Source organism: Scyliorhinus canicula, chromosome 31 (genome assembly GCF_902713615.1).
Source record: "Scyliorhinus canicula chromosome 31, sScyCan1.1, whole genome shotgun sequence".
Classification (NCBI taxonomy): domain Eukaryota; kingdom Metazoa; phylum Chordata; class Chondrichthyes; order Carcharhiniformes; family Scyliorhinidae; genus Scyliorhinus; species Scyliorhinus canicula.
Genome location: NC_052176.1, coordinates 6,127,177 through 6,145,796, shown reverse-complemented (window position 1 = coordinate 6,145,796; position 18,620 = coordinate 6,127,177). Strand labels below are relative to the sequence as shown.

The 18,620-nt window shown below is 53.1% G+C and overlaps 1 protein-coding gene across 1 annotated transcript in view; it reads left to right on the top strand.

The window, feature by feature from the left end:
- LOC119958838 (autophagy-related protein 2 homolog A-like) overlaps positions 1-18,620 on the top strand; it is a 40,805-nt gene that overhangs the window by 13,199 nt on the left and 8,986 nt on the right. The window contains exons 6-11 of the mRNA XM_038787342.1: positions 1,044-1,128; positions 4,301-4,475; positions 5,389-5,458; positions 9,367-9,449; positions 15,945-16,066; positions 16,554-16,717. Coding sequence (XP_038643270.1) covers positions 1,044-1,128; positions 4,301-4,475; positions 5,389-5,458; positions 9,367-9,449; positions 15,945-16,066; positions 16,554-16,717 — 699 coding nt within the window. The remainder of the gene's footprint in view (positions 1-1,043; positions 1,129-4,300; positions 4,476-5,388; positions 5,459-9,366; positions 9,450-15,944; positions 16,067-16,553; positions 16,718-18,620) is intronic.

Here is an 18,620-nt window from a genome sequence, read left to right as displayed (position 1 = left end):
TCTGTCTCTGCCTCTCTGTCTCTCCCTCTCTGCCTCCGTCTCTGTCTCCTCTCTCTCTCTCTCTTTCTCTATGTCTCTCTGTCTCTCTCTCTGGCTTTCTCCCTCTCTTTCTCTCTCTGTCTCTCTTTGTCTCTCTTTCTCTCTCTCTCTTTCTCTTTCTCTCTCTCTCTCTGTCTCTCTCTCTATGTCTCTCTGGCTCTCTCCCTGTCTGTCTCTCTCTGTCTCTCTCTCTCTGTCTCTCTCTCTCTCTCTCTCTCTCTCTCTCTGTCTCTCTCTCTCTATTAATGCACCATCGCTCCTTTGCACCACACTCCATTTCTCCCGCTCTCCTCCAACCCATATTTCATTCTCTGCTTCACTCCCCTCCACTTGACTCGCTCTCTCTGTCACCATCACGCCATCCGCTTGCTTCTTCAATCTTTCCGCTGGTCGAGGTCCAGCGTTTTGTCCCCCATCCTAATTGCCCCCCATCCTAATTGCCCCCCATCCTAATTGCCCCCCATCCTAATTGCCCCCCATCCTAATTGCCCCCCATCCTAATTGCCCCCCCCATCCTAATTGCCCCCCCCATCCTAATTGCCCCCCCCATCCTAATTGCCCCCCCCATCCTAATTGCCCCCCCATCCTAATTGCCCCCCTTGCACTGAGCGCCTCGCTCGGTCCATTTCAGAGAGGGGGCGGTTAATAGTCGCTGTGTGTGGGGGGGGGGTCTGGAGTCACATGTAGGCCAGACCGGGGTACAGACGGCAGATTTCCCCCTTTCCCTAAAATTGACATTAGTGAACCGGATGGGTTTTTACGACAATCAATGAAGTTACTGTGAAAAGCCCCTAGTCGCAACATTCCGGCGCCTGTCCGGGGAGGCTGGTACGGGAATCGAACCGTGCTGCTGGCCTGCTTGGTCTGCTTTCAAAGCCAGCGATGTGTACGATGTTGGATTGCCTCTCATTAAAGTGCCCCTTTCCGTTCCCCTCCTCCGAAATGGTAACTCCTCTCGTGCTGGATTTGCTGCTGTTTTCACCTTCTTCTCCGTCTCTCCCCAGGATGCCTTATTCTTCCTGAAGGATTTCTTCACCAGTTTTGCGACTGGAATCAATCCCGTCGTCCCTGTTGAGACTGCAACAGAAGGTAAGAACGTCGGCAAGCCAGCGTTACCAGGGGAAGGCAGATTATTATCTGAATGGCCATAAACTAGGGGAGGGGAAGGTGCAGCGAGGCCTGGGTGACCTCGTACACCAGTCGCTGAAGGTAAGCGTGCAGGGGCAGCAGGCGGTAAAGAAGCCGAATGGTATGTTGGCCTTCATTGCGAGAGGATTGGAGTACAGGAGCAGGGATGTCCTGCTGCAGTTATACAGGGCCTTGGTGAGGCCACACCTGGAGTATTGTGTACAGTTTTGGTCACATAAGAACTAGGAACAGGAGTCGGCCATCTGGCCCCTCGAGCCTGCTCCGCCATTCAATGAGATCATGGCTGATCTTTGTGTGGACTCAGCTCCACTTTCCGGCCCGCACACCATAACCCTTAATCCCTTTATTCTTCAAAAAACTATCTACCTTTACCTTAAAAACATGTAATGAAGGAGCCTCAACTGCTTCACTGGGCAAGGAATTCCATACATTCACAACCCTTTGGGTGAAGAAGTTCCTCCTAAACTCAGTCCTAAATCTACTTCCCCTTATTTTGAGGCTATGTCCCCGAGTTCTGCTTTCACCCGCCAGTGGAAACAACCTGCCCGCATCTATCCTATCTATTCCCTTCATAATTTTATATGTTTCTATAAGATCCCCCCACATCCTTCTAAATTCCAACGAGTACAGCCCCAGTCTACTCAACCTCTCCTCGTAATCCAACCCCCTCAGCTCTGGGATTAACCTCGTGAATCTCCTCTGCACACCCTCCAGCGCCAGTACGTCCTTTCTCAAGTAAGGAGACCAAAACGGAACACAATACTCCAGGTGTGGCTGCACTAACACCTTATACAATTGCAACATAACCTCCCTAGTCTTAAACTCCATCCCTCTAGCAATGAAGGACAAAATTCCATTTGCCTTCTTAATCACCTGTTGCACCAACTTTCTGTGACTCGTGCACTAGCGCACCCAGGTCTCCTTCTCTGAGGAAGGATGTTCTTGCTCTCGAGGGAGTGCAGCGAAGGTTTACCAGACTGATTCCAGGGATGGCGGGATTGACTTACGAAGAGAGATTGAATCGGTTAGGATTGTATTCGCTGCAGTTCAGAAGAATGAGGGGGGGGGGGGCGGAGTCTCATAGAAACCTCTCAAACTCTACGGTGGCACAGTGGTTAGCACTCATGGTGCGGAGGTCCCAGGTTCGATCCTGGCTCTGGGTCACTGTCCGTGTGGAGTTTGCACATTCTCCCCGGATCTGCGTGGGTTTCGCCCCCACAACCCAAAGATGTGCAGGGCTAGGTGGATTGGCCAGGCTAAATTGCCCCTTAATTGGAAAACAAATAATAGGATACTCTAAATTTATTTTAAAAAAAGAAACCTACAAAATTCTAACAGGACTGGACAGGGTCAATGCAGGAAGGATGTTCCCGATGGTGGGGGTGTCGAGGACCAGGGGTCACAGTTTGAGGATACGGGGTAGACTGTTTAGGACAGGGATGAAGAGAAATCTCTTCACCCAGAGAGTGCTCGGCGTTTGGAATTCATTACCACAGGAGGTAGTTGAGGTAAAAACATTGTGTTCAAGAAGCAGTGAGATATAGTACTTGGACTCCCATTGGGTCAGACTGGAGGAGAGTTTCGGGTAGGGGGTCGGGATTCGAGGTACGAGCGACAGCGCCGCTCCCGACGGCCCCGGGGAGATACTCGGGGAGTCCGGTAGTAATAGCTTCGTTGAGAATTTGGAGGCGGTTTCGACAGCACTTCCGGCTGGGGGCGGGGTCAAGGGAAATGCCGATTCGGGGGAACCACAGATTTGAGCCAGGGAAGTGGGATGGAAATTTCTGGAGATGGGAGGAGATGGGGATTAAGACGCTAAAAGATTTGTTTCTTGAGGTCGTTTTGCGGGATTGAAGGAGCTGGGCGCGATGTATGGGCTGGAGCAGGGGGAAATGTTTAGATACATGCAGGTTCGAGATTTTGCCAGGAAGGAGATACAGAGCTTCCCGGTGGAGCCGGCCTCCACGTTGCTGGAGGAGGTGCTGACGGCAGGGAGACTGGAGAAAGGGGGTGGTGTCGGCGGTTTATGGAGCTGTTTTGGAGGGAGAGAAAGCGCCGCTGGAAGGGATCAAGGCAAAGTGGGAGGAAGAGTTGGGAGAGGATGTGGAGGAGGGGGTTCTGGTGTGAGGTGCTCCGGAGAGTGAATGCCTCCACCTCATGTGCTGATACAGCTGAAGGTGGTATATAGAGCACACCTCAGAAGGGCGAGGATGAGCCAGCTCTTTGAGGGGGTAGAAGATGCGTGTGAGAGTTGCGGGGGGCGGGGGCGCTAATCACGTTCATGTTTTGGTCCTGTCCAAAGCTAGAGGATTACTGGAAGGAGGTGTTTAGGGTAATCTCTAAAGTGGGGCACGTGAAACTGGACCCGGGTCCCCAGGAAGCCGTATTCGGGGTGTCGGACCAGCCGGGGTTGGAAACGGGGCGCGGAGGCAGATGTTGTAGCCTTCGCCTGGTTGATCGCCCGAAGGCGGATCCCGATAGGTTGGAGAGCAGCCTCTCCACCCTGTGCCCTGGCGTGGCGGGGGGACCTGCTGGAATTCTTGACTCTTGAGAAGATTAAGTTTGAACTGAGGGGAAGGACAGAGGGGTTCTACAATTCATGGGCATTATTCATTATGCACTTTCAAGAACTGGATGACATCGAACATTAGAGGGGGAGGGGCGCAGGGAGGGGGACTGTATGTGTTAATGGCGACTATGGGTGATCCCTAATTCCTTTTTGTTATTTGTTTATGTAAACATGCGGGCTAATGGTTGGGGTTTGGTGGGAGGATGGGATCGTTGTTATTGATGTGAGGATTGACATTACATTCATTATTGATTATTGTTGGGTGTAAATTTGGGAGAAAATGTGAAAAAGGAGAATAAAAAATATTTTTAAAAAAAAGATAGGGCACTTGGGGCAAAGGGAATCAAAGGACATGTTGGGGGTGGGTGGAAAGCGGGTTCAGGCTATCGAGTTGGATGATCAGCCACGAGCATAATGATCATGGAACTGCAGGGCCGAAGGCTATTGTTGGAGGACGAGGAGGGGGAATTGCTCCCTGGTGGCCTAGTCGATATTTACCCCTCCCGCGTTCCGCCCTTTAACCTCCCGTCTTTCCCATCGTAGCCAAGCCCGACCCCGGCCAGAGAGCCGGCGGAGCCTTCGACGCCGATTCCCCGGGCAGGGACGCCGACCCCGCGCCGAGTCTGCCCGAGATGACCGCCTCTATGGAGACCACCTTCAGCGAGCAGAGCTCCTCCTCCACGGCCTCCTCCTCCTCGGAGCAGCCCATCTATTTCAGGTAGGGCGCTGCACGGGAGGGTTAGATCGCGGAACTATACCTCGATCAGCTCTTTGTAAGCAGATATGCAGTTAATCCGACCGTTCCTCCCCTTTCCCCGCGGATATTCATCTTTCCCTTTCCTAACTCATTCCCCCTCATGAAAGTTCCTATTGAACCTTCCCTGTCAGGCAGCTCAATCCAGATGACGACAACAACACGCTGGGTAAATGACAGCCCCCCCCCCCTCAGCTTCCACCTCCCGTTTCTCCCGCCAATCACCGCAAACCTCTGCTCCCTGCTCACCGACATTGAAAGGAATGTTCACCTTATTTGCTCTAACCAAACCCCTTCAAGGTTTTAAGTGCCTCTTATTGAGCCTCCTTCAAACCCCATGGCTTCCCCTGCCTCGCCACGCAACTCCCCAGCATCTACCGCTCTGATAAACCTTTGCAACCCCCCCACCCCCCTTTATTTGCAGTGCGGTGGCCTCCGGCCTTGGCTCTGGGAATTCCCACCGCGTAATCAAGGTTTCCTGGCCGGATCTCCTATACCCTGTTTCACCCACCAGGGGGCGGCGGTCAGTGAACGAAGCCAAAGGACAAAGGCCCACACCGCCACCCACCCCAATCTCCCCTTTGGACTTTGGGAAGGCCTGGAGGACGTTTCGAGTGGGTGCCGTCAGAATAAAAGGCCCAGCTCCCCCTTGCACCCGTTTATCTCTCTCTCTCTCTCCCGGCGTGCACCGGCGTTCTGTGCGGCATCACCTCCTGGAGCGCCACAGCGCAGAAAAACCGACGCTCGAATCCCTCGACCTCCCCGCACCCTGGGCTGGCTGTCGTCCTCCGGCGGTAAGGCAATCGTGAGTGCGCCGGGCATTGGGTGGATCAGAAACCACGTGTATTCTAACGGGGCATCTCTCTCTCTACGGCAGGGAATTTCGATTTACCTCAGAAGTACCAATCTGGCTGGACTATCACGGCAAGCATGTAACTATGGATCAAGTGAGTGATTCCTCGTTGGCTAAGGGCAAAGCTTGTTTGCCCCATACACTCATTTCTCTCACGTACTGACATCAGAGCCGACACGTTCTGCCCGTGTCTGCGTGGGTTCCCTCCGGGCGCTCCGGTTTCCTCCCACAAGTCCCGAAAGACGTGCTTGTTGGGTGAATTGGACATTCTGAATTTTCCCTCTTTCTCCCCGAACAGGCGCCGGAATGTGGCGACTAGGGGCTTTTCACAGTAACTTCATTGCAGTGTTAATGTAAGCCAACTTGTGACACTAATAAAGATTGTTATAGGAAGGATGTGATAGCCACTGGAAAGGGTGCAGAGGGGATTTACCAGGATGTTGCCTGGGGCTGGAGAGTTTCAGCTATGAAGAGAGATTGGATAGACTGGGGTTGTTTTCCCGGGAGCAGAGGAGGCTGAGGGGGGGGGGACAGGATTGAGATGTATAAAATGATGAGGGACACAGATATTGTTACGGCCCAGGGTTTAGAGAACCCCAAAGTGCGTCATGGAGTTCACCTGACCCACAACCTTTACTAGATTGTGGTACGGGGAGCACACGGCCCACTGTACAGGTGTGGTACAGCAGAAATGGAAAAGTATTTTTTAAAGCAAAACAATATTTATTCCATGAACTCAAGTTAACCTTTTTAAAACATACAGTGAACATCTTAGCAACCATCAATTCAAATACACCCCCCAAAGAATACAACACTAAGTAATCCTTTAAGCTTTCCTTTTAACATCCATAAGACTGAAAAACAAAACCTTTAACAGAAGCACCTCCGGTTTAACTTCACTACTGAGAACAGTTACCACGTTGAAATCAGCAAATGGACATTCATACGCGTCCAGATGTGATTGTAACTTCTCCAAAACTAAAATGAAACCAAACCCACCCTGCAACAAAAAGCCTAAAGCGAAAGTAAAAAGCTGACAGACAGTCCAGCTCCACCCACTCTCTGACATCACTGCAGTAATAAACACCCATTTAGAACATAGAACATAGAACAGTACAGCACAGAACAGGCCCTTCGGCCCTCAATGTTGTGCCGAGCCATGATCACCCCACTTAAACCCACGTAACCCGCATACCCGTAACCCAACAATCCCCCCATTAACCTTACACTACGGGCAATTTAGCATGGCCAATCCACCTAACCCGCACATCTTTGGACTGTGGGAGGAAACCGGAGCACCCGGAGGAAACCCACGCACACACGGGGAGGACGTGCAGACTCCACACAGACAGTGACCCAGCCGGGAATCGAACCTGGGACCCTGGAGCTGTGAAGCATTGATGCTAACCACCATGCTACCGTGAGGGACGCTCACTACAGATATTTAGATACACACCCATTTATAAACACCCATTTCTTAAATGTACTCTCACTGCAGATATTTATATACACACCCATTTATAAATGCCTATTTCTGGGCAGCACGGTGGCACAATGGTTAGCATTGCTGCCTACGGCGCTGAGGACCCGGGTTCGTATCCCAGCCCTGGGACACTGTCCGTGTGGAGTTTTCACATTCTCCCCGTGTCTGCGTGGGTTTCACCCCCACAACCCAAAAGATGTGCAGGATAGGTGGATTGGCCACGCTAAATTGTCCCTTAATTGGAAAAAAATAAATAAATAATTGGGTACTCTAAATTTATTTTTTAAAAATAAATAAATAAATGCCTATTTCTTAAAGGTACTCTGACATAACCCCTTGGTGGAGGGATCAATGAGCAGGGGGCAGAGATTTAAGGTGAGGGGGCGGGAGGCTTCGAGGGGATGTGAGGGGAAAACCTTTTCCCCCAGAGGGGGGTGGGGGTCTGGAACTCGCTGCCTGAAAGGGGGGTGGAGGCAGAGACCCTCACAACATTTCAGAAGGATTTAGATCAGCACTTGCAATGCCGGGGCCGACAAGGCTGTGGGCCAAGTGCTGGGAAACGGGGTTAGAATAGTTAGCTGGGGCAGCACGGTGGCGCAGTGGGTTAGCCCTGCTGCCTCACGGCGCCGAGGTCCCAGGTTCGATCCCGGCTCTGGGTCACTGTCCGTGTGGAGTTTGCACATTCTCCCTGTGTCTGCGTGGGTTTCACCCCCACAACCCAAAGATGTGCAGGTTAGGTGGATTGGCCACGCTAAATTGCCCCTTAATAGGAAAAATGAATTGGGTATTCTAAATTTTAAAAAAAGAAAAGAATAAAAATATCTTTTAAGAAAAAAAATTTTCTTTAGAAAAAAATTCTTTAAAAAAAAATTAGGAGGAAAAAAAAATAGAATAGTTAGCTGGTTGTTTTTCGCCGGCAGAGACGTGATGGGCTGAAGGGCCTTTGCTGTGCGTTGGACCTCTATGACGGGATGACTATTACCCTGTCTGAATATACTTAGCTGTACATATCTCTCCTGTCACTGTCAGCAAGTACGTGCTTTCGCAATTACAGTGATAAGCTAAAGACAGGCAAAACCCACGCAGACACGGGGAGAATGTGCAAACTCCACACGGACAGTGATCCAGAGCCGGGATCGAACCCGGGACCTCGGCGCCGTGAGCCAGCCGTGCTAACCGACTGCTCCACAGTGTGCTGACAGTCACTATTTAAATAGATTCTGTGAGGGCAGCTCGGTGGCGCCGTGGGTTAGCCCTGCTGCCTCACGGTGCCGAGGTCCCAGGTTCGATCCCGGCTCTGGGTCACTGTCCGTGTGGAGTTTGCACATTCTCCCCGTGTTAGCATGGGTTTTGCCCCCACAACCCAAAGATGCGCAGGGTAGGTGGATTGGCCACGCTAAATTGCCCCTTCATTGGGGAAAAAAAAGAATTGGATACTATAAATTTAAAAATGAATAAATAATTAGACTCTGTCGACTGTTATAGTGCACTGTTTAAACAGGGGGCACAGTAGCACAATTGCTTCACAGATCCAAGGTCCCGGGTTCAATTCTGACCTTGGGTCACTGTGCGGAGTTTGCACGTTCTCCCCGTGTGTGCGTGGGTTTAATCTGGGTGCACCGGTTTCCTTCCACAGTCCAAAGATGTGTAGTTTAGGTGGATTGGCCGTGCTAAATTGCCCCTTAGTGTCCAAAGATGTGCAGGTTAGGTGGATTGGCCGTGCTAAATTGCCCCTTAGTGTCCAAAGATGTGCAGGTTAGGTGGATTGGCCGTGCTAAATTGCCCCTTAGTGTCCAAAGATGTGCAGGTTAGGTGGATTGGCCGTGCTAAATTGCCCTTTAGTGTCCAAAGATGTGCACGTTAGGTGGATTGGCCGTGCTAAATTGTTCCTTAGTGTCCAAAAAAGATTAGGTGGGGTCACGGGGAGAGGGTAGAGGTGTGGGCTTGGGTAGGGTGCTCTTTCCAAGGGCTGGTGCAGACTCGATGGTCCGAATGGCCTCCTTCTGCACTGTAAATTCTGTGATTCTATGAATAATCTTGGCTGCTTATGGCGACCGTGTAGCGTATCCGTTGTGGTCTGCTGCATAAATAGACTCTCGCTGGTTTTCTATATGAATTGGACTGTCAATAACACTGGTGGCCTCACGGCGCCGAGGACCCGGGTTCGATCCCAGCCTCGGGTCACCGTCCGTGTGGAGTTTGCACGTTCTCCCCGTGTCTGCGCGCGTCTCACCCCCCTAGCAACCCAAAAAGGTAGCTGAATTGGCCACGCTAAATTGCCCCTTATTTGGAGAAAATGAATTGGTTACTTTAAATTAAACACACATGATCTGTCAGCCGTGAGCGCTGCTTGCTTCGATCCCATTGGCTGACACGTCTCAGCATGCACTCTGCCTCATTTTTACCGTGATTCGGCCGATGTGGCCCAGTCGGGTGTTGCTGCAAAGCAGTCAGGGCAGTTCCTCTTTACGAGCCTCAGTGTGTGTTTCTTTCACCCCCTTCCCCCCCCCCCAACTCAGGGTACGTTTGCTGGTATACTCATAGGACTCGCCCAGCTCAACTGCTCCGAATTGAAGCTGAAGAGACTCTGCTGTCGGCACGGGTAAGTGGCAGCCAGCGGAGAGGCAGGTACGCTGAAGGCCTGTCCGGACCGGTCCTTCGTGTGTACCGGCTACGGCGTCACCAAACCCAGGCACCGTCGGCAAGACCAGTATTGTTGGTCATTCTTACACGGTGCATTCCCCAGCCACTTAAAATTGGATTGTCCAAGGCGAGGTGTACACCCAAACAATCCGAAATCGCAACCCCATTCACTCCCGCAGTGCGCAACCCCAACTAATCTTTGTTATGTTGAAAGAATGCTCAAAGTCGTTTAGAAGTTGGGGCAGCAGGGTAGCATGGTGGTTAGCATAAATGCTTCACAGCTCCAGGGTCCCAGGTTCGATTCCCGGCTGGGTCACTGTCTGTGCGGAGTCTGCACGTCCTCCCCCTGTGTGCGTGGGTTTCCTCCGGGTGCTCCGGTTTCCTCCCACAGTCCAAAGATGTGCAGGTTAGGTGGATTGGCCATGCTAAATTGCCCGTAGTGTCCTAATTAAAGTAAGGTAATGGGAGGGGTGTTGTTGGGTTACGGGTATAGGGTGGATACGTGGGTTTGAGTAGGGTGATCATGGCTCGGCACAACATTGAGGGCCGAAGGGCCTGTTCTGTGCTGTACTGTTCTATGTTCTAAGTTGAAGGATGGTTTATTGTGCTCCACAATAAATTACTTCGTTGGCTTTTACTTACAGAATTGCACTTGTGAATATACTGCTTTTCTATGCTCTGCAACTAGGCCCAAAAGACTTGCAGCCCTGAGCTCAACTTCCGCGTCCTGCCTCCTTGACTCTCCAGTCCAAGTGGGCGAGGGCGGGCCTTCGGCGTCCTTATATGTCCCCGCGCTGCCCCCTGGTGGTACTTCCATTTCCCATCAGCCCCTTCTGTACACACTCAGGCGAGGATCACTACAATCTTTCCTCTGCGTTTAACTTGTGTACAGAGGGAGCTTTACTCTGTACCTAACCCCCGACCTGCGCCATCAGGAATCGGACAGTCTCGTCAGTCCAGGGGTGCCATTTTCGCTTCGGGGCTTCCGATAACGTGCGCGAGGTCCCGGACGAGCCCTGCAAAGCTCTTTCCTCAATCTGCACGATCGATATGGAGTCGTTGCAGCGTAAATCCCACTGCAGGACAAATGAAGAAATGAACACGACATTTGAAGACCGTTGACATTAGAACATAGAACATAGAACATAGAACAGTACAGCACAGAACAGGCCCTTCGGCCCTCGATGTTGTGCCGAACAATGATCACCCCACTTAAACCCACGTAACCCGTATACCCGTAACCCAACAATCCCCCATTAACCTTACACTACGGGCAATTTAGCATGGCCAATCCACCTAACCCGCACATCTTTGGACTGTGGGAGGAAACCGGAGCACCCGGAGGAAACCCACGCACACACGGGGAGGACGTGCAGACTCCACACAGACAGTGACCCAGCCGGGAATCGAACCTGGGACCCTGGAGCTGTGAAGCATTGATGCTAACCACCATGCTACCGTGAGGCCCCTATTGGTGTGGGAATCTGAATTTATCCTTGTATATCAAGTAAAAAGACGCATCCAGGTAGCTGGCTGAGTGCATTGGTTGTACATAACCCCGATACATCTTTGTGGGCGGCACGGTAGCAGACTGGTATCGCAGTTGCTTCACAGCGCCAGGGTCCCAGGTTCGATTCCCTGCTTGTGCCACTGTCTGTGTGGAGTCTGCACATTCTCCCCCCCCCCGTGTCTGCGTGGGTTTCCTGCGGTTTCCTCCCACAGAGATGTGCGCGTTAGGCGGATTGGCCACACTAAATTGCCCCCTAGTGTCCAAAAAGTTTTGGTGGGGTTACGGGGATCGGGTGGAGGTGTGGGCTTGGGGAGGATGCTTTTCCCAAGGGCCAGTGCAGACTCGAAGGGCCGAAGGGCCTCCTCCTGTACTGTAAATTCTAGGATTCTAGGATCCAGATCAGCCACCTGCCCTCAGAGTTAAGCACTCCCAGGACAGCTACAGCACGGGGTTAGATACAGAGTAAAGCTCCCTCTACACTGTCCCCATCAAACACTCCCAGGACAGGTACAGCACGGGGTTAGATACAGAGTAAAGCTCCCTCTACACTGTCCCCATCAAACACTCCCAGGACAGGTACAGCACGGGGTTAGATACAGAGTAAAGCTCCCTCTACACTGTCCGCATCAAACACTCCCAGGACAGGTACAGCACGGGGTTAGATACAGAGTAAAGCTCCCTCTACACTGTCCCCCATCAAACACTCCCAGGACAGGTACAGCACGGGGTTAGATACAGAGTAAAGCTCCCTCTACACTGTCCCCATCAAACACTCCCAGGACAGGTACAGCACGGGGTTAGATACAGAGTAAAGCTCCCTCTACACTGTCCGCATCAAACACTCCCAGGACAGGTACAGCACGGGGTTAGATACAGAGTAAAGCTCCCTCTACACTGTCCCCATCAAACACTCCCAGGACAGGTACAGCACGGGGTTAGATACAGAGTAAAGCTCCCTCTACAGTGTCCCCCATCAAACACTCCCAGGACAGGTACAGCACGGGCTAGATACAGAGTAAAGCTCCCTCTACACTGTCCCCATCAAACACTCCCAGGACAGGTATAGCACGGGATTAGATACAGAGTAAAACTCCCTCTACACTGTCCCCATCAAACACTCCCAGGACAGGTACAGCACGGGGTTAGATACAGAGTAAAGCTCCCTCTACACTGTCCCTATCAAACAACCCAGGACAGGTACAGCACGGGGTTAGATACAGAGTAAAGCTCCCTCTACACTGTCCCCATCAAACACTCCCAGGACAGGTCCAGCACGGGGTTAGATACAGAGTAAAGCCCCCTCTACACTGTCCTTATCAAACACTCCCAGGACAGGTACAGCACGGGGTTAGATACAGAGTAAAGCCCCCTCTACACTGTCCTTATCAAACACACCCAGGACAGGTACAGCACGGGGTTAGATACAGAGTAAAGCTCCCTCGATACTGTCCCCATCAAACACTCCCAGGACAGGTCCAGCTCCAGAGTAAAGCTCCCTCTACACTGTCCCCATCAAACACTCCCAGGACAGGTACAGCACGGGGTTAGATACAGAGTAAAGCTCCCTCTACACTGTCCCCATCGAACACTTCCAGGACAGGTACAGCACAGGGTTAGATACAGAGTAAAGCTCCCTCGACACTGTCCCCCATCAAACACTCCCAGGACAGGTACAGCACGGGGTTAGATACAGAGTAAAGCTCCCTCTGCACTGTCCCCATCAAACATTCCCAGAACAGGTACAGCACGGGGTTAGCTACAGAGTAAAATTCCCTCTACACTGTCCCCATCAAACACTCCCACGACAGATACAGCACGGGGTTAGATACAGAGTAAAGCTCCCTCTACACTGCCCCATCAAACACTCCCAGGACAGGTACAGCACGGGGTTAGATACAGAGTAAAGCTCCCTCTACACTGTCCCCATCAAACACTCCCAGGACAGGTACAGCACGGGGTTAAATACAGAGTAAAGCTCCCTCTACTCTGTTTGATGGGGGTCAGTGTAGGGGGAGCTTTACTCTGTATCTGACCCCGTGCTGTACCTGTCCTGGGAGAGTTTGATGGGGACAGTGTAGAGGGAGCTTTACTCTGTGTCTAACCCCGTGCTGTACCTGTCCTGGGAGTGTTTGGTGGGGACAGTGTAGAGGGAGCTTTACTCTGTATCTAACCCCGTGCTGTACCTGTCCTGGGAGTGTTTAATGGGGTCAGTGTAGAGGGAGCTTTACTCTGTATCTAACCCCGTGCTGTACCTGTCCTGGGAGTGTTTGATGGGGACAGTGTAGAGGGAGCTTTACTCTGTATCTAACTCCGTGCTGTACCTGTCCTGGGAGTGTTTGATGGGGACAGTGTAGAGGGAGCTTTACTTTGTATCTAACCCCGTGCTGTCCTGTCCTGGGAGTGTTTGATGGGGACAGTGTAGAGGGAGCTTTACTCTGTATCTAACCTCGTGCTGTACCTGTCCTGGGAGTGTTTGATGGGGACAGTGTAGAGGGAGCTTTACTCTGTATCTAACCCCGTGCTGTACCTGTCCTGGGCGTGTCTGATGGGGACAGTGTAGAGGGAGCTTTATTCTGTATCTAACCCCGTGCTGTACCTGTCCTGGGTGTGTTTGATAAGGACAGTGTAGAGGGGGCTTTACTCTGTATCTAACCCCGTGCTGTACCTGTCCTGGGAGTGTTTGATGGGGGACAGTGTAGAGGGAGCTTTACTCTGTATCTAACCCCGTGCTGTACCTGCCCTGGGAGTGTTTGATGGGGACAGTGTAGAGGGAGCTTTACTCTGTATCTAACCCCGTGCTGTACCTGTCCTGGGAGTGTCTGATGGGGACAGTGTAGAGGGAGCTTTACTCTGTATCTAACCCCGTGCTGTACCTGTCCTGGGAGTGTTTGATGGGGACAGTGTAGCGGGAGCTTTACTCTGTACCTAACCCCGTGCTGTACCTGTCCTGGGAGTGTTTGATGGGGACAGTGTAGAGGGAGCTTTACTCTGTATCTAACCCCGTGCTGTACCTGTCCTGGGAGTGTTTGATGGGGACAGTGTAGAGGGAGCTTTACTCTGTATCTAACCCCGTGCTGTACCTGTCCTGGGAGTGTTTGATGGGGACAGTGTAGAGGGAGCTTTACTCTGTATCTAACCCCGTGCTGTACCTGTCCTGGGAGTGTTTGATGGGGACAGTGTAGAGGGAGCTTTACTCTGTATCTAACCCCGTGCTGTACCTGTCCTGGGAGTGTTTGATGGGGACAGTGTAGAGGGAGCTTTACTCTGTATCTAACCCCGTGCTGTACCTGTCCTGGGAGTGTTTGATGGGGACAGTGTAGAGGGAGCTTTACTCTGTATCTACCCCCGTGCTGTACCTGTCCTGGGAGTGTTTGATGGGGACAGTGTAGAGGGAGCTTTACTCTGTATCTAACCCCGTGCTGTACCTGTCCTGGGAGTGTTTGATGGGGACAGTGTAGAGGGAGCTTTACTCTGTATCTAACCCCGTGCTGTACCTGTCCTGGGAGTGTTTGATGGGGGACAGTGTAGAGGGAGCTTTACTCTGTATCTAACCCCGTGCTGTACCTGTCCTGGGAGTGTTTGGTGGGGACAGTGTAGAGGGAGCTTTACTCTGTATCTAACCGCGTGCTGTACCTGTCCTGGGTGTGTTTGATGGGGACAGTGTGGTGGCTGAACGGGACCTTGCCTGATTCTGAACGTCCAGCGCTGGGAGATACAGAAAAGCTGCTTGTATGAAAGTGGGTTTTGTGTTTGGGTGGTGTGTGTCTGTGGGCGGCAAAGCCTCAGGGACCTTGTGCCCTTTGCATCTCTCAAAAGAAAATCATTTCGCAACGAACGAAATGTCAGTTGAGACAGTCCAAGAAATGTTTCCCCCCTCCGTATCTGTGTCTAAGCCAACATCGGCCTGAAGGGCATCTTTGTTGGTGTTTGTTCCCTCACTGTTCTCTCACACAGAGATTCCTCGCACAATGCGGCTAGTGTTGCCAAGCTGCCCTGTCATGCGAGCAACAACAAGGCCCAGTGTTTGCCCGATAGTGAGCCGCTCTTTCCAGAGCCCGCAGGCATCCGACAGTCAGCGTCGCGATGTTGCAATGGGGGTGTGTGTGTGGGGGGGGGGGGGGGGGGGGGGGGGGGGTTAGCTCAGTTCGCTGGAAGGCTAGTTTATGAGGCAGAGCAAGGCCAGCAGCATGGGTTCGATTCCCCGTACCGGCTAAGGTTATACACGAAGGCCCCCATGCCTCGGCCTTCTCAACCTCGCCCCCACGCCTGAGGTGTGGTGACCCCCCGGGTCGAATCACCACCAGTCACCCCTCCCCCTTCAAATGCCATCTGGGACAATGACTTCTTGTTCCAGCCGTAGGAGTGCACAGCGCCCGGGGAGATTGTTCAGCCCATTGATCCTGTGCTAGCTCTCTGAACGATCCATCCCATTATTCCCCAGAAAACTCGTTACCTCGGTGCCCTCGTGGCAGTGAACCTGCCCTTTCCGGCAGCGCGTCTTAGATCACTGAGCTTAAAAAAGAATTTCTCGCCGTCCCCATCCCCCTCTGGTTCTTTACCCGATTCTCCTCCATCTGTCTCTCCCTCTGGTTACCCGCCCAACGACCGGGGAACATGGCCTCCTCAATCCCTCGACCCAAACCCTTCCCGATTTTGACCGCCTCGATTCAAACTCGCCCGGCTGTGGTGTGAGGGGATCATTCTCTGTCGTCTGTCCGCGTAGTTGGAGCGGTGTGACAGAGTGGACTGGGAGCCGTGACGGCGCGAGGTTCGGCCAGGGCGGCGGTGATCTGGCGGGGGCCGCTGCCGTTTCGGCGCCGGTTCTGCTGTCCGTTGCAAAGGATGACCGCGTGCCGCCCAGCACGGCAGCCGTCGGCACGGTGCGGCGAGGTCAGCGATCGCGCTGCGCAGATTAACCGTGTCCCGTTGTTCTCGTTTCCACAGCCTGCTGGGAGTGGACAAGGTGATCAACTACGCCTTGAACGAGTGGCTGAACGATATCAGGAAGAACCAGCTACCGGGCATTCTCGGAGGCGTGGGGCCCATGCATTCTGTGGTCCAGCTGTGTAAGTAGCGGGTCCCCTACCCTCCCCATCCCACCATTTTACGCCGAATCTGTCGGGCACCTGAGAGCGGTTTGGCAGCCCGCCCCCCTCACCGGCTTCACAAAGCCGCAAGAGAAGGTTGGCGAGGTCTTCTGCAGTCGGATAGCCTGACAGTGCTCTGAGCCCAGGAGACCTCCACCTGTGGGGGGGAGTGGTGCGGGCTTTACTCTGTATCTAACCCCGTGCTGTACCTGTCCTGGGAGTGTTTGATGGGGACAGTGTAGAGGGAGCTTTACTCTGTATCTAACCCCGTGCTGTACCTGTCCTGGGAGTGTTTGATGGGGACAGTGTAGAGGGAGCTTTACTCTGTATCTAACCCCGTGCTGTACCTGTCCTGGGGACAGAGTGGAGGGAGCTGTATAATTTTGTGTCTGATTAAGAGCCTGTTTCTCCAATGCCATGTCTGCCAACACTGCCGTGGGTAACTGTGATCTCCGTTCCCCACCAGTTCACGGCCTCAGGGATCTCTTCTGGCTGCCAATCGAACAGTACCGGAAGGACGGACGGATCATCCGGGGGCTGCAGCGGGGAGCCGCCTCCTTCGGGACCTCCACTGCCTCGGCAGCCCTGGAGCTCAGCAACAGGCTGGTGCAGGCAATCCAGGTACTGGCAGTGCGCGGCGTCCGGGATTGACTAGCGCCGTCGCTTGATACAGCCCGTCGGGTGAGAATCTGCCCCCAGGGCCTGACTCGGAAACCTCCGCAGTCATTTTACTTCTGAGCATCACAGGCCACGATTCCTGGTTTTGTAATAATGGCGCTACGGCAGCCCCGGGGGGCTGAGGAAGTGTGCGAAGACCCAGGGGTGGCGCTATTGATCGTCGCCCAGTGACCCGCATAAAGTGCACGTGTAGATTGGGGCGGGGTTGGTGGTGTCATTGGTTGTGGTGGTGGTGGGTGGTGGGGGGGGAAGGGTCCGAGCTGCTTGAAGGCCTCATGTGTGAAGCCCGCCATCGTCAAATAGCCACCCACTGTCGATTGTCCCAAGTGTCGCCTGGGGAACGGGCTGCGAGCGTGGGGCCTGTGGCAACGGTAGCAGCCTGCGCCCCCAGCAGATGGAACTGAAAATCTGGCCCCATGAGGTAATCCTTGAATCCACATGCGCCCAGGTGCAATCCGGCCTCATTCGGAAGCCTTTCCGAATGTTAATTCACGAGGGCGGCACGGCGGGGCAGTGGGTTAGCCCTGCTGCCTCACGGCGCCGAGGTCCCAGGTTCGATCCCGGCTCTGGGTCCGTGTGGAGTTTGCACATTCTCCCCGTGTCTGCGTGGGTTTCGCCCCCACAACCCCAAAGATGTGTGCAGACTTGATGGGCTGAATGGCCTCCTTCTGCACTGTAAGTTCTGTGGGCAGGCTAGGTGGATTGGCCACGCTAAAATTGCCCCCGAATTGGAAAAAATGAATTGGGTACACTTAAATTTTTTTATTTTTTTTTAAAATGTTAGTTCACCGGGCAGCCCGTTCACGTCCCACAATTCCATTTTTTGCCCCGTCCCTAATTTGCTCTTGAGAAGGTGGTGGGTGAGCCGCCATCTTGAACCCGCCGCAGTCCCACGCGGTATCAGTACTGTTAGGGAGAGAATTCTGGGATTTTTACCCCAGCGGTGATAGTGCCGACTCCCGATTGACGCGCGACACGTCGAGATACTGGATCCGGGTTCCCACCATCCCCCCCCCCCCCCTCCGGCCGTGGCCCGTGGATCTTTGGGGAAGCTGCTGGTTCAGCGTCTCGTCCGAACGGCGGTGCGGAGTTCCCTCAGCACGGACACCAGGAACGTTCGGCTTGATCTTATTCCTCCCGGAGTGGGGCTTGAACCTAGGACCTGCGAGACGAGAGAGACGCCTGGACACCATCGAGAGAGAGAGAAAGAGAGAGCAAGGAAACGTGGAACCCGTTAACAACCTTAGTCCGGAGGCAAGACATGAAAAAGTGGAGCTGTTTTCTTAAGATCGTTAGGAATAGGAGCTGACGTCGGCCATTCGGCCCCTCGAGCCGGTTCTGCAAATATCCTCAGCCTCCACCCTGTCAAACCCCCCCTCAGAATCTGGCACGTTTCGGCAAGATCCCCTCTCGTCCTTCTGAGCTCCCAACGGGCACAGGCCCCGACCTGCTCAACGTTTCCTCATCGGACAAACCCCCTTCCTCCCGGGAATCGCCCCAGCGAACCTTCTCTGACCCGCCCCCAATGCAAGAATATCCCCTCCTTAAATCAGGAGCCGAAACCGGACACAGTGCCCCCTGATGCGGCCTCACCCACCCCCCCCGTACAGTTGCAGCAAGTCTTCCTGACCTTTAACCTCCAATCCCCGCCACCCTCTCACAATAAAGGCCCACATTCCATTTAGCTCCCGAATTATTTGCTGACCTGTTGTGATTCGTGGACAAGGCCACCCAGATCCCTCTGCACCGCAACTTTCTGCCGCCTCTCTCCATTTACAGAACATTTTCTTCTTCTTTAAGTGGCGATCTGGTAGAGGCAGCAGAATTTTGAGGGGCTTTTTTTTTTTACGTGCTT